At 46.0% G+C, this 15,886-nt stretch overlaps 1 protein-coding gene across 1 annotated transcript in view; it reads right to left on the bottom strand.

Annotated features, from left to right (window-relative positions):
• Positions 1–4,573: 4,573 nt before the first annotated feature.
• The window catches only part of ythdc2 (YTH domain containing 2), a gene marked incomplete at both ends in the record, with an annotated part of 117,881 nt that continues 106,568 nt past the window's right edge, over positions 4,574–15,886 (bottom strand). The window contains 4 exons of the mRNA XM_084480826.1: positions 4,574–4,621; positions 4,772–4,948; positions 5,068–5,187; positions 14,301–14,410. Of these exons, the coding sequence (XP_084336952.1) occupies positions 4,574–4,621; positions 4,772–4,948; positions 5,068–5,187; positions 14,301–14,410 (455 nt within the window). The remainder of the gene's footprint in view (positions 4,622–4,771; positions 4,949–5,067; positions 5,188–14,300; positions 14,411–15,886) is intronic.

Here is a 15,886-nt window from a genome sequence, read left to right as displayed (position 1 = left end):
ATCGTTTTTAAATTATCTTGATTTTTATTATTAAGATGTATTAGACCGTTAAGTTTTGGTATATCATAAAAGACAATTCGACCCGTTTAATTCATCACGTTTAATTATCATTATGAATATTTATAAAATATTATCATGTACAACAGTAAGTTTCATGCTTTCCACGATTGCAGACACTGATCGATAGCATGGGCAGACGGGATGAGCGCACAGGCTGGTCTAGGCTGCAGCCTAGGGGCCACGGTGCGCAAGGGGCCCTGGATTGGCCATTTTAAAATAAACGTGATCACTATTGGCCCATAACCAGAATGATTAAAAAGTAAGCAGCTGATAGGGTGGATCATTGTAGAACTCGCTTTTTTACATTTCCCTAACATTAATCCCTAACCCTTTTTTGCCTATTCTTAAAGGAATAGCAGCCTAGACTCAAACCAACGGCCAACTACCTTTAAATAGATACAACTTTATTAATCCCCTGTAGGATACATTTGTTTGTTGCCCGGCAGCAGTGGAAAAACACAGGATAAAAAATGCACAACCTAATAAAACAGACAGTATAAACAATATCAATTATAAAAGTGTAAATTATAAAGCGGCTAAGTTCCAGAAATGCAGCACACACACACACACACACACACACACACACACACACACACACACACACACACACACACACACACACACACACGCACACACACACACACACACACACACACACACAAACACACACACACACACACACACACACACACACACACACACACACGTGAGATCTTAAGCCACAAAGGCACTTTTAATCATACAAAAAAGGACCTCTTACTTAAAAGAAAAAAAACCTGGGAGGAATCCATAGTCTCGTCCTTCCGGGTGGCGTCACCTCACCCACGACGGCTGGTCTCTCCTCACACGCGCACCGGTAGAGCCCTGAATGAGTGGAGAAGCAGGCTATTTCATATGAAGGTAATATTGTAGCAAAAGTCTTGAGCATGCGTACACTAAAGTCACAAATGTGTAACAGTAAAGTTGAAGTCGTAAATATTTATGTTGCATGTGTACACTAAAGTCACAAATGTGTAACAGTAAATTTGTTATTAAAGTCATAAATATTTTTTCTACCATTGTAAACACAAAATAGGGGCTACGAGTTCACAAGTCCTTTGTTACAGGTGCACAAATCCTATCCTGTGCATCACAACTTCAAAGAGTCACGCACTTGACTTTTGCTACAATCATTGCAGCGCAGTTGGTGCAAAACACATTCGCACATCCGTGTTTCATAATCTGAGAACGTGCACAACATTTGTGCACGTTCTCAGATTATGAAACACGGATGTGCGAATGTGTTGCACATCTGTGAAATATTTCCTCACTAATAAAATTATATAGATCGCTATGTTCATTGAGCATTTTAATGAGCGAGCACAAGTCCATCGATCCAACTGCTCCAATCTGCTGCTACGAGTCTCAGCTGTTGTTTTTCCTGCGGATACTTTTGCAACTGCTTGCAATTTTGCAATTATTTTAATTATATTAATCATTTTGCATTAAATTTCAAAAGTGCATTTCCTTAGGCAATATATGCCAGCACATCATGTATTCACGCCTACCATGTATTCATGCTTTAGCTAAAGGATCTATATAACCATTATATTGTCTGTCTGATGGAAACCTTTGTGTTGTGTAAAACCTACTGTGCAGCTGGCCCCCTTTTGCAACGTGCTCACTTCTTGAGAAAGGGGCCCCCTACCTCAGGGTCAGGCATGCAAGGCAGGATGTGGTTTGACCTCTGTGACAACAAAGGTCAACTGTCTGCATGTATCGCTTGGAACCAGCTAGAACTAGAATGTTCGAGAAGGAGAATAAGAAAAGTTATAAATAGACCATGCAACATCGCGGCAAGGGATTCAAACTCAGACTCTTACTCTTTCTTGTCACACGTAGGACGTAGATAGACTCTAGGGACAGCCAGTCAGTTGGAGCACAACTTTTCTCTTTACTTTTGTTTTGTTACTTTGTATTACTTTTAAAAAAAAAATTCTTATGAGAAGCATATAACAAATTGGATTTATTGGAATAAAACTACCTGACTACGTGTTGTAGTAGGCAATTACAACCCCGGTTTCGGACTCGGTGCTTTCGAGGGTGACCCAGGAGGGGTCTCCCCCCCACCGCGAGGACCCGCTCTCCCGGTCGTCTACAGGTGAGGAGCGCCAAAGGGTTGGTGTTGTTGTGTTGCTGTGTTGATGCGGCGAGTGGTCCAATAGAGAATATATCCTAGAGGGGCCGACTGAGAGGAGCGCGCCCGTGGACAGGGGTCTCGACACGACAGAGCTAGACTAGACTAGCTGTGTTGTCTGTCCAGTCCAATTTATTGTTTATGCGCACTCCGAGGAACTTGTAGCGTCCACCGTCTCTATTTCAACCCCCTGGATGGTAATGGGGGTTGGGGGCTTCCTGCTCCGGAAGTCCACCACCAGCTCCTTGGTCTTGACGATGTTGAGCTGGAGGTGGTTCTCTTCGGACCATCTGACGAAGCCCTCCAGCACACCGCTGTACTCGTCCTCCCTGTCCTCACTGATGCAGCCAACGATGGAGGAGGAGTCATCCGAGAACTTCTCTAGGTGGCACGTTCCAGAGTTGAAGGTGAAGTCGGAGTTGTAGATGGTGAAGAGAAAAAGGTGAAAGTACTGTTCCTTGGGGTGCGCCTGTGTTGCTCTTCACCACATCTGACAGGCCGCTCTGCAGCGGCACGTACTGTGGCCTGCAGGACAAGTGGTCTCCAATCCAGGCCACCATGTCGTGGTCTACCTGCATCGCTGAGAGCTTCTTATCCGACCACTCCGGCGCTAGTCTCCTTGCGCTGGTTATTAGGGGTCCTACGAGAAACGTAGGAACCCTATTGTTATCGTTAGTATTATTAGGGGTCCTACGAGAAACGTAGGAACCCTATTGTTATCGTTAGTATTATTAGGGGTCCTACGAGAAAAGTAGGAACTTTGACTGACTTTTTTGCTCCAAAAGTTATACAAATTAATAAGTATAAGTCACAAAATGAGGGAATCAAAAGATGGGCCAGAATAACACATAGGTGACGCTATAACAAGGTCTGGAAGTTCAGACCTTCAACAGGCTGCCATTACCACTAGGAAGGTGCAATATGCATGAAACTTGTTATACATGCACTATTTCTCAATAGTGCATGTATAAATCGCAACCCATATGGTCAGACCATTTGGACTTAATGCAAAGGCTACAACTCGACCAAACACCCACACATAAACTGCTTTCGTGCCAAAAGTGGTAAAAGCTGCAAACTTGTCACACATGTACCAGGTGACTGTGGGACTATATGGTGTGAAATTCATAGCAATAAGGCTAAACGGCAGAGATATACATTTTCAAGTGAAATACATGCATATGTTAACACCTCTACAACATGTTTAAACAGCTCTAACATTGTGTCAAAAACACGTAGGCCCAGCTGTCGATTATGGCTACTAAGAGGAGATTCCACAGTATACCCATGCCAAATTACAAGTCTATCTGAAAAGAAAAATTGGATGCATTTGTTTAAAGTTGCCTTTCTGAACCGTGACCTCTCTCCAACACAGGCTGGGCCTTAAAGCGGTACACACGTAATTCCGCAAACGTCCGTTTGACAGTGGGTTTTGACACATGCTTTAGAAACATGGTTAACTTCTGGAAAACCCATTTTTAAGGCATACCAATGCCATATTACCATACCGACCAAGCATACCATACCTCCATGTACGGAAGACTTCTATTTATCAAAATATACTCTGTTCTGCCCTTTGCAAACTACTAATCATGTAGTGTAGTGGTACTGCGTCAGACTCGTGACCACGGTGTTACTGGTTCAAGTCCATCCTCAACCAACTATCCTGTGAGACATAGCATGACATCAAACCATGTTTTTCATCATGTATTCATTAGGCCACCACCAGTCATACAGTAGGACCGTGTCATTTTCATGTATTTTCTTTGTCTGTTCTGGGGCGGCTTTACTATTATTGTAAAATGACAAATATACTGTATATATAGTATAGATATAAAAGAAAGATATAGTGAGGCCACCAACATGAAACAATGATTTATTGTTAACTGATTGGAAAGGTTTCAATAGGTCAAATAAGACCACTTATGTTTCAATTAATCAATTCAATTAATTCAGAATACAGAATACATTTTCAGTAGATTATTAATTCATTATAATTTCAAACAGTTTTTGGCTAGGAAAATAACACAACTTAGAAAATATCAAGCAGAAACTTTATAAGTATTGAACTAAAAACAGGCTGAATAGGATGCCTGTTATTCTTAATGAAAGCTACAACATTGTTATCATTTAAGAAGTACAGTTAAACTTCAACTTCCAAATCCAAACAAATATCTAAACTGTTTTTGTAATCAAATTAGAGTAATGGGTCATGGTGTCATTAACCATTTAATATTAGTTATATCTCACATAGTAAATAGATTTCCACCAGATATTGGAAGACGATAAAAAATCTAATTTTGAAAACAATCTTTGCCAATTCATTCCCAAAGTGATTCAGTGACATTCTTCAGTTATCTTGCCTTCTTTGTCGTCGTCTTTATTCTATAATATATAAAGCACACAACATACTTGCTGTTATTACATGTAAACAGAAAGGCATGCAGACATGGAAGCTGCATCAAACATAATTATTTGTGCATACAAATATAGTATATCTTAATATTTCCTTGGTGGGTCTTTAAATAAACATACCTGCATGACAGCATCTGGAGTACAGACAGGAGGCTCTTGGTTGGGTAAAGTGGTCCTGCTGCTACCACTACCCCAGGGGGACGCCTCCTGACAGCCCTCAGACAGCATGGGCCAGGGCCGCTGACCAATACCAGTTGGCTGGAGCAGGCCCAACGCTTGTTCCTCTGCTGTGAGGACCTGGGATGAAGAAATATCGGTTCAGTCTCACCGCCTGCACACAGGGTCTGAGATGACTCAGATTCAACGTTCACGTCCACTCAAACCACTGAGCGTGGCGGTTCAGTGTGAAGCCGTACCGAGACCAGGGCGCAGATGGTGGCCTCATCTTGCTGGGACAAGGGTTTTGATGGGGATCGCATTCTTCTGAGAAACATGCTGTGCCACTTCTGCCTGAGCTGGAACACCAATTTTGCCGTCTGGAAATCAGTGAAGGAAAAAGAATAAACATGTCAAAAACATTGAAACAAAACAAAAGTTCTGAGTGTAACCATGGCTCCTGATGATCACATTAGCACTGCCGCATGCATTGGCACCTGCATGTTGATCATGCCTATGCGCAGGTTGAGTACCAATGAAGTTATCTGCCCCTTTTGTGATGTAGATCACAACCTTTTTGAACCAAGATCTACTTTTAAAGTTGATACTGTATCGAGATCTACCAAGCCATATCGAAAGCCATAGTGTAGCCACAATTGAATGTGCACCTATATAGGACACTGTTTTCTGACACAAAGTTTTTACAGTAATACATTTATTGAAATAAATGTGTGTTGCAAAGAATAAGCACACGTAGGCCTAGGACTGACCTGTAACAACACAAAAAATTGGAAGTTTTGATGTATTTAACACAACAGTAGGAGTAGGCTAGTGTGTGGATTTTTTAACTTCGATACAATACCTTGAAAAATATTGATATTCAATACCATTTTCGATACCACAGGAAAACAAAAGAAAGATGGTTGTGCAAGTGAAGTATTCAATGTGGAAATTACTTGGTTAGAGTGGACAAAGCTAGGACACAGCATAAGTGGAAGACAACAATTCCATCTGAAATAATGATCAGTTCATGATCAGGTCATTATCAGTTGGTAGCCCTGTAGTTCTATGAGACACAAACAGGTAGATCTTGAGAACCCGTTGTACAATTTTGACACTTGACCCCTCGATTGAAAGGTCAGGGCAAATATAATTGAATGACACCAAGCCAAACACTCGCAAATACACCATATGGCCACCAGATAGCAATAAACAACAGGTGTTCTGACTGAAGGCAATTTACCTATTTCCTCAGAGACGTTCTTAGTCATTGATGGTCATGGATTATCGGTTTATGGTGGTTTTATGCGATCAAACTCAACTTTGAGGACAAAAACAACAAAGGTAAAACATAGATAGAAAAAAAAGAAAAAGAAAAGGGGAAGTTTGTTCTAGATTTGTTATTTGCAAGTGTTAGTCACAGAGTAATATGGTTTGGATTGTAAGAATCAGTGGAGACTCAGCTTTCATATAACATATACTGTATATATCCTTTTTTATTATAATTTTCAAATTTGTGAAAAGATCTCTATTGCTGTCCATGTGCATACTCTTTACTTTCCTTGTTAATTTGCCTCAAATCCAAAGTACTTCTAAACAGCACTCCTGCCGTTTTCTTTCTCTACCAAAACCCGTCGCGGAGGCACTGCACTTGACATGCTAGCAGTGTTGGTTAACCTTCAGCTAACCCCGTCACTCAGAGCATTAGAGTTCAGATTCTCTGCCCGAGCCCGACCCGACCCGCGATATTTCCCACCACTACCCTCGGGCCGGGCCTTTGATCAAGCATTTGTGTTTTTTGTTTTTTTTAATCATTGCTTTATTGGCCTAATCCGAGGAGAAAGCTATGCCCTAAACATAAATATTATAGGCCTATATACATTTAGCAGAGTAGGCCTAAGTAACAAATGTGTACAAAGTTCCACAAAGTAAAAAAATAAAAATAAAAAAAAAGACGCCACACATGTTGCAGCACACGTGTCTCCTCCACTCATCACAACGGGCCGGCTGTGCTGTGCAGCTAGAGTGCAACATGGAGCTTGGAGACGTAAAGAATAAAATAAGTGGAGTGCTTAATCCGTATGTGAAGCAGGAAAGGTAATCCAGATAGTGAACCAATAGCGCCACTAGCCACTGGAGAATTGCACTATCCATTCCTTTGTTGTTGGTGTGGCGAGCTAGCTGGCATTTAGCTCACTCAGCTGTTGCAGGTAGCCTGCTCAGCGAACAGACAGGCATGGAAAGACCCGTGTCTAGAGAGCGGGTCACAAGCAGGGCAAGGAGCAGGCCGCCAAGTAGATCCTTCTCAAGGAAAAGCTTTAGAGTACATTTAGGAACTCAGATTGTCGAACTTCTCATCTCATCTCATCTCATCGTCATCCGCTTATCCGGGGTCGGGTCGCGGGGGCAGCAGCTCAAGCAGGGGGCCCCAGACTTCCCTTTCCCGGGCCACATTGACCAGCTCTGACGGGGGGATCCCGAGGCGTTCCCAGGCCAGTGTTGAGATATAATCTCTCCACCTAGTCCTGGGTCTTCCCCGGGGTCTCCTCCCCACTGGTCGTGCCTGGAACACCTCCCAAGGGAGGCGTCCAGTGGGCATCCTTACCAGATGCCCGAACCACCTCAACTGACTCCTTTCTAAGCAAAGGAGCAGCGGCTCTAATCCGAGTTCATCCCGGATGACTGAACTTTATGGGTGATAAACTGTACACAACAATCCCACTCGCGATGCTAAGGAACAGACATAAAAAACATCAACATACACGCTACTCTCTGTGCTGTCAGGTCGCCACACGAGCAGCGCCCTCCTTAACTACAGATTGACTGGATGGGCACCCCTATCTCTGTCAGATGTATCGCAACAGTCTCGTTTTGCATCCCAACTTACTCCGAAAGAGTGATTTGCTTACTTTTAGTTATCGAACATGGAATCAACCTAAAAAAACGAATGTCTCCCTAATCCTGATGTTTGACAGAATGTTTGTCCTCACTGGCTCTCTGGGGGGTAGTCCGAGAGAGGGCTAAACTCCTTTGTCACATGACTATAACGTCACTATGCGTGTGGAAGGAGCTCGTCTGAATCCAAGGGTTGACTTTGCTCTCTTTGAAGAATGACGTAGCTTTCCTGCAAGGGCGTGAATCTGTTCAAAGTTCTGTAACACTGATTGGGCCTCACTCTACTAGAGACAGACTGTCACGTTATTTGTGTGTGGGCACAGGGTTGTTGGGTGATTTGCTCCACAGGCATTGGGTTAGACAGGTGGGGGCGTGGCGAGCGGAGCTGGGCACCGCAACGAGGCACACCTGGACCTCATCAACTCATCACACACTCTTTCTTAAGTCTGGCGGGGACTTCTCGTCGGCGCCAGATTATTCCGTCTCATTTGGTACTTTGGCAAACGAGTTTAAATCAATCTATGATACTCCATCCTGATCTTGGTTTTCATTAACGTTTGTGTGTTTTTTGCCGGTAGCTAATTCCTCACCAGCGTATACCACCGGACCGCAGCTTTCACCAGAGCCTCCGCCAGCTACGCCTACCCGTTCCTGTCTTCACCTGCTTCGCTGGATATCATTTGTGTTCCTTTTTGGACAATAAATCTTTGACTGTCCGAACTGCCTCAGTTTCTGCATCCGGGGTCCTAACTAACATTACCGAGCTCCTAACAGAATAATCTGGCCAACAGGGACCCCGCGGAATCAGAGAAGGTTCGGCAGGCGCTCTCCTCGCAGGGCACGAGGATCGGACAACACAACGCCGCGTTACAGGAGTTTTCTGAGGTTCTTCGTGATCTCTCCGCCGGCATGTCTGAGCTGGGAGCCCGTATGGAGCAGATTGGTTCCCAGGTCTCCTCCCTAGCCGCTCCCGTCTCGCACCATGGACCGGCAGTCTCCTCCGCGTCGGACTTCCCTGCTGTGGCGCCCGTTTCCTCGCCCAACCAGCTCCGCAAACTGTTTATTCCTACTCCGGTCAGGTATGCGGGGGAGTTAGGCCGTTGTAGGCTATTTTTACATCAGTGCTCCCTAGTTTTTGAACAGCAGCCGTTGACTTACGCCAGTGACAGGACTAAGACTGCTTTTATTATGAGTCTGTTGTCAGAGCAGGCCGCTGACTGGGCGGTAGCGAACTCTATTAATAGACCCACTCTCGCGCTTTCCTACGACGATTTTTGTTTACGAAATGCGGAGGGTGTTTGACCACCCGGTTCGGGGAAAGGAAGCCAGCAGACTTCTCTCCCTGCGTCAGGGCTCAGACTCTGTCGCGCAGTTCGCATTAAGTTTCCGGAGAGTGGGTGGGATGAGGCGGCTTTACAGAGCGTTTTTTTGAGGGGACTAACCGACCGTATTAGAGACGAGCTTGCGGTTAGGGACGAGACCAGCTCGCTGGATGAACTCATTGCCTTAGCCACCCGCTTGGACAATCGGTTAAGAGAGAGACTGAGGGAGAGACTCGACCATCCCTACACTCCGTCCGCCGCTGTTGGTTCTGGATCTACCGGTTGGCAGGTCGCCCGGACTAACCCCATGTCTCGTTCTGCTCCCACCGCTTCTTCCACCGATGTAGGACTCGGGCCCGAGCCCATGCAGGTGGGGAGAATGCGGTTGTCCTCTGCAGAACGCCGCCGCCGCACTAGGAACAATCTCTGTCTTTACTGTGGGGAGGGGGGTCATTTTCTCGATACATGCCCACAGACAGTAAAAGGGCACGCTCACCAGCTTCCAGGGGGCCGCTGGTGAGCCAAGTGGCCGGTCCTCCGGTTTCCCCCACGCGGATCCTAGTTCTGGGTCAGCTACCGGGTCTTCAGCATTCCGATTCCTTTTGTGTTTTTATTGACTCGGGTTCCGATGAAAACTTTATTGACTATGACCTTTGTTCTCAGGCCCAGCTGAGACTGGACTTGCTCCCTGAGCCCAAGGAGGTCTTCGCCTTGGATGGGCGCCTCTTGGCTCGGGTGACTCACCACTCCTGTTTCGCTCCTGCTCTCGGGCAACCATCAGGAATTAATCAGTTTTTTTGTTATTCCCTCCCCCACGTCCCCCGTTGTGCTCGGCCTTCCCTGGCTGAAATTGCACAACCCCCACATTGACTGGTCCACCTCATCCATAGTCAGCTGGAGCACTTTTTGTCACTCTCACTGCCTTCGGTCAGCCACGCCTCCTAGTAAGTGTGCCGCTCCTTCTCTCTCACCTGACCCCATAGACCTCTCGGGAGTTCCCGCCATTTACCATGACCTCCAGGAGGTATTTAGTAGAGATAGGGCCCAGTCCCTGCCCCCTCACCTTCCCTATGACTGCTCTATTGACTTGTTGTCCGGTGCCCCTCTGCCTTCCAGCAAACTGTACAACTTGTCTAAACCAGAGAGAGAGTCCATGGAGAACTATATTTCGTTGGCGAATGGGCTCATTCGTCCTTCTTCCTCTCCCGTGGGAGCAGGGTTCTTCTTTGTGGAGAAAAAGGACAAATCCCTGCGCCCCTGTGTGGACTACAGGGGAATAAACGACATCACGGTCAAGAACAAGTACCCTCTTCCGCTTCTCGACTCTGCCTTTGCTCCTCTTCACCAGGCCACCGTCTTCACTAAGCTGGATCTCCGGAACGCCTACCATCTGGTTCGCGTCCGGGAGGGGGACGAATGGAAGACAGCGTTCAACACACCACTGGGTCACTTCGAATACCTCGTTATGCCTTTTGGGCTCACTAATGCACCAGCCGTTTTTCAGGCCCTAATCAATGACGTTCTCCGGGATATGTTACACCGATTTGTAGTGGTCTATCTCGATGACATTTTAATTTTTTCCAGGGACCTCACTGAACACAAGCAGCAGGTTCGGCTGGTGCTACGGCGGTTATGGGAGAACAAGCTGTTCGTCAAGGCTGAGAAATGTTCCTTCCACACAGACTCGGTCAGTTTCCTGGGCTTCGTGGTGCAGAGGGGTCAACTGCGGGCGGATCCTGAGAAGGTGAGGGCGGTTTCCGAGTGGCCGGTTCCTACCACTCGGAAACAGCTACAAAGGTTCCTGGGATTTGCCAACTTTTATAGAAGGTTCATAAGGGATTATAGTCGGGTGGCTGCTCCTCTAACCCAGTTAACCTCCACTAAGGTTCCTTTTGGTTGGTCGCAGGCGGCTCAGTCCGCGTTTCTGCGGCTCAAGAAGTTGTTCTCCTCAGCCCCAGTACTGTGTCATCCCGATCCAGCTATCCAGTTCGTGGTGGAGGTGGATGCCTCCAACTCTGGGGTGGGGGCAGTGTTGTCCCAGCGCTCGGCTCTGGACAACAAATTACACCCCTGTTCCTTTTTCTCCCGTCGTCTGAGCTCCGCAGAGACTAACTATGACGTTGGTAACAGGGAGCTGCTAGCAGTGGTGCTGGCATTGCAGGAGTGGAGGCACTGGTTGGAGGGAGCGGCGCATCCATTTATCGTGTGGACGGATCATCGGAACCTGGCCTACATCCAGACCGCCCGCAGGCTGAACTCCCGCCAGGCACGTTGGGCTCTCTTCCTGGGTCGGTTTCGTTTTACTCTCACCTACCGTCCTGGGTCCAAAAACGGCAAGGCCGACGCTCTCTCGCCAGTACGACTCCCCGGTGATGCAGTCGGTGGAGGAAAATATTCTCCCTCCCACCTGTGTCTTCGGGGCAGCCCGATGGGAGATTGAGCGGGTGGTGCTGGACGCCCAGCAAGGACTGCCTACCCCCGAGCGTTGCCCTCCGGGTCGGTTGTTTGTTCCCCCAGCAGTCCGCACGGCCGTTCTCCAGTGGGGGCATGAGTCCAGAGTTGCCTGCCATCCAGGGGTTCTCCGCTCTCTCTCTCTCCTCCGACAGCGGTTTTGGTGGCCCTCCATGGCTGCCGACACCAAGGGGTTCGTGGCTGCCTGTTCCATCTGTGCCCGCGGCAAGTCGTCACACCGTGCTCCGGCTGGTCTCCTGCGCCCTCTACCTGTTCCACACCGGCCGTGGTCGCACATAGCAGTGGACTTTGTGACTGGTCTCCCGCCCTCTGATGGTAATACGGTCGTACTGACTATTATTGATCGTTTTTCTAAGGCTGTGCATTTTGTTCCGCTTTCAAAACTCCCCTCAGCTCTGGAGACGGCGAACCTGCTGGTTCTGCACGTGTTCCGACTCCACGGTATCCCCCAGGACATTGTGTCGGACCGGGGACCGCAGTTCTCCTCACGAGTTTGGAAGGCGTTTTGTCAGGCTTTAGGGGCGTCGGCCAGCCTCTCCTCCGGCTACCACCCACAGACTAACGGCCAGACGGAGCGAGCTAACCAGGACACTGCACTCCGGCTCCCGACTACCAGGTAGGGCAGAGCGTCTGGCTCTCCTCTCGGGACCTGCCCCTTCGGACCGAGTGTAATAAGCTGACCCCTAAGTACATTGGTCCGTATGTGATTTCGGGTATCATTAATCCGTGTGCTATCAAGCTCAAGCTACCTCCTGCTCTCAACGTCCATCCGGTCTTCCACGTTTCACTTCTAAAGCCTGTTTCTACCAGCATTCTCAACCCTCCGGCCGAACCTCCTCCACCCCCCCGGCTCATCGACGACCACCCGGCCTATTCTGTCCGGGAACTGTTGGACATACGCAGACGGGGTAGGGGGTTCCAGTTTCTGGTGGACTGGGAGGGGTACGGGCCAGAGGAGCGGTCCTGGGTCTCCCGATCCCTTATCTTGGATCCTGAGCTGATCAGAGAGTTTTATGAACGTTTTCCAGAGAAGCCTGGTGGGCCGCCAGGAGGCGTCCGTTGAGGGGGGGTACTGTCACGTTATTTGTGTGTGGGCACAGGGTTGTTGGGTGATTTGCTCCACAGGCATTGGGTTAGACAGGTGGGGGCGTGGCGAGCGGAGCTGGGCACCGCAACGAGGCACACCTGGACCTCATCAACTCATCACACACTCTTTCTTAAGTCTGGCGGGGACTTCTCGTCTGCGCCAGATTATCTTCATTATCCAGATTATCGTCTCATTCGGTACTTTGGCAAACGAGTTTAAATCAATCTATGATACTCCGTCCTGATCTTGGTTTTCATTAACGTTTGTGTGTTTTTTGCCGGTAGCTAATTCCTCGCCAGCGTATACCACCGGACCGCAGCTTTCACCAGAGCCTCCGCCAGCTACGCCTACCCGTTCCTGTCTTCACCTGCTTCGCTGGATATCTTTTGTGTTCCTTTTTGGACAACAAACCTTTGACTGTCCGAACTGCCTCAGTTTCTGCATCCGGGGTCCTAACTAACATTACCGAGCTCCTAACACAGCCCCTGGGCCCGGGCCCTCCGCCATGTCACAGGGGGCCCCTCCCATGCTCAACGGGACCCCCCCCCGTGTTACTCGACCGCTAGGGATAACTAACTTGAAAGCAAATGTAGAAGTCAAAATGCAAGTATATATGCCCGTGATTTTAGCTATACTATTTTATTATGGTGGGAGTAAACATTTAGAAAAAGAAAAAAAAATCTAATTTGTTGTATATGTTTACAGTTCAGCTGGTCCCAACACCGGATTAATAGGGAGGGTTGGCATCAGGAAGTAAACTCTAGTAATGAGAATAGCCTATGTGTACCTGAAAGTGAGAGAGAATGCTGATGATGAGCTTAATGTAGGCCTACAGTGTTGCACTCCACTCTTCGTGTGTGTGTGTGTGTGTGTGTGTGTGTGTGTGTGTGTGTGTGTGTGTGTGTGTGTGTGTGTGTGTGTGTGTGTGTGTGTGTAGAGAGGAGATCTGTCCTATACGGAATATGTCAAATATATTGCAATGCCAAACTGCACATTTAATTCTAAAATTGTTTACATTTATGGCAAAAGCGTGGTCACGCTTAAATCTCCCAGACTTGATGGTCCTCTGAAGTCCCTGGTCACCCAAATCCAAGAAGGGAAATGTGTTCATTTGTGCTCAATGTGTTGACACAGGAAGGTAACTTCAAACAGTTATGGTCCAGAACAACCATTCCAGTCCCTTCACGTTGCGTTTTGATAGTAACTTCATATCAAACTATGACCATCCCCGTTAACCAGCCCCATAGATAGAGGCGACGGAGAAAAAGAGATTTAAAGTTGATGTTGTTTGTCATCCATCAAAGTTTGATAAAGAAATAATAATATTTACTGCCGTCAACAATTTTTCTGTCAACCATTTTTTCCGTGGCAGTGATAGGGTACGACCAGTTTGATTGACATCTGGGTTGAACCGTTGGGCAAACGAGTGACAGTGTTTTCATACAGAATTCGGTATATTCGGAATTTGGTTTAAGGTTTAGTTTTCCTCCGCCGACAGTCAAAGAATTTAATTTAATATATATATTTTCTTTTAATTATTCTTTGATTGAAAAATATCTTTATTTTTAATAATTGTACCTCAGTGGGTACCCTGATGTGGATATGGTCTACATAACAAGAGGTCACAGATGACTATATCGGTATAGATCCACTAGGCATATGTATCAGATATTTCATTATAAGGTATTAAATGGAACTGCTGAGCAATGACTCTTACCTCACTCTCCAGCTGGAAGTCGATCCATTCATTGATTTTCAACCTGGCGAGATGCATTATGGAACTCTCTTCATCAGCCTCACTATCACTGCTGTCATGCAGCCCACCAGCTTACACACACACACACACACACACACACACACACACACACACACACACACACACACACACACACACACACACACACACACACACACACACACACACACACACACACACACACACACACACACGTTTTGAACATTCACATTTTGGACCCTGGAACCAAGACACCCCCTCAGAGGTACGGTTACCCCTGGGGTAAAGATGGTAAGAACATCGTATGTACAAAACGTGCCACAAGCAGGGCTGTCTGGCTGCATACTATCTGAAAACTAATTCTAGCCAATACATGGTAAAAAACCCTATTAGGATAACACAATATGTGTTTTTTTATTAAATGTTTTAGTTTCAGCAACAATATTCCAAATGTAACCTAAATGTACCCCTTAAATATATAAGTATATAATAATAAATATATAATAATAAATAAATATAAAATAAATATTTATATTTATAATAAATATAAATATATTAGTTCTTCCATCAATGCCTTCCTAATTCTCCCAGTAGTGCCATCTTTACTTCATAAGTTCCTAAGATACCTCTTCCTAAAATTGTCGAAATTTAGGCCATTTCCAAAATATGTGCATATGGTTGAAAATGTGTGTGCCACAATTTCTCCATTTATGAGTGTGTTGGGTCTTGTAATTTCCTTCCATCTTCATTCCCTTCATGGATTTGAATTGGTTAATAGATGTGTTTCGGTGCATATTTCGTCCCATGTGTCCTCTGGTATGTCTTATCTTTCTTTCTCTGATGTCATTTCATGAAGGTCTTTTCAATTGAAGTCGGCTCCAAGACTGAATCTCATTCTTTAAATTTTGATAAAACATTCTTTAATTTTTAATATCTGAAATTTTGGCTGCCATCCTTATGGAGTTGGTATAGATTAGTGAGTCCATGTTCTCAACATTTTCTTATGTTAAAATATATCTTAAACATCGGTATAGGCATCCCTCCTACATACAACCGTTCTATAAGCGTAGCTGGGTTGAACCCACAGTTTTTAAATTAGCCAGAATTAGATCTATATCAGGAGTCTCTGCTCAGCAACTTACAGCAGTTCTGGTTTTATATTGGGTTGAGTAGTTTGCAGAGCAGCTGATAAACCCTACCCACCTACCCAGATTCCTTTACCCACACACCACTTTGGAGAATTAGACCCCTGCCAGCAAATTATATAAACCGAAAATTTTGCCAATAGCTGAGGAGTTTACTATTAAGTTTAAATTATTATTATTTTTTAACATAGACTTTATAGACTACAGCTACGCACTCAATGTGACCGATTGTTTATCCTCACAATCCTCATGGATCTTGACAGATCCAGTAACATCAAAGTGCCTCACAGTTTAGAAATTCATGTTCCTCCATGTTGAAACGCTGAGTGAACAGCGTAGTCAAACACAGCATTTTCCCTGAAGATAATCACAACCATATTAATATCAGGTTGGATTTTAAGGTGTTATGACTTAGTTATGAAG

This window comes from Micromesistius poutassou (assembly GCF_964030765.1).
Source record: "Micromesistius poutassou genome assembly, chromosome: 16".
NCBI classification, from domain to species: Eukaryota; Metazoa; Chordata; class Actinopteri; order Gadiformes; family Gadidae; genus Micromesistius; species Micromesistius poutassou.
Note: the sequence above shows the minus strand (reverse complement) of the source record. Positions and strands in the feature narration are given on the sequence as shown.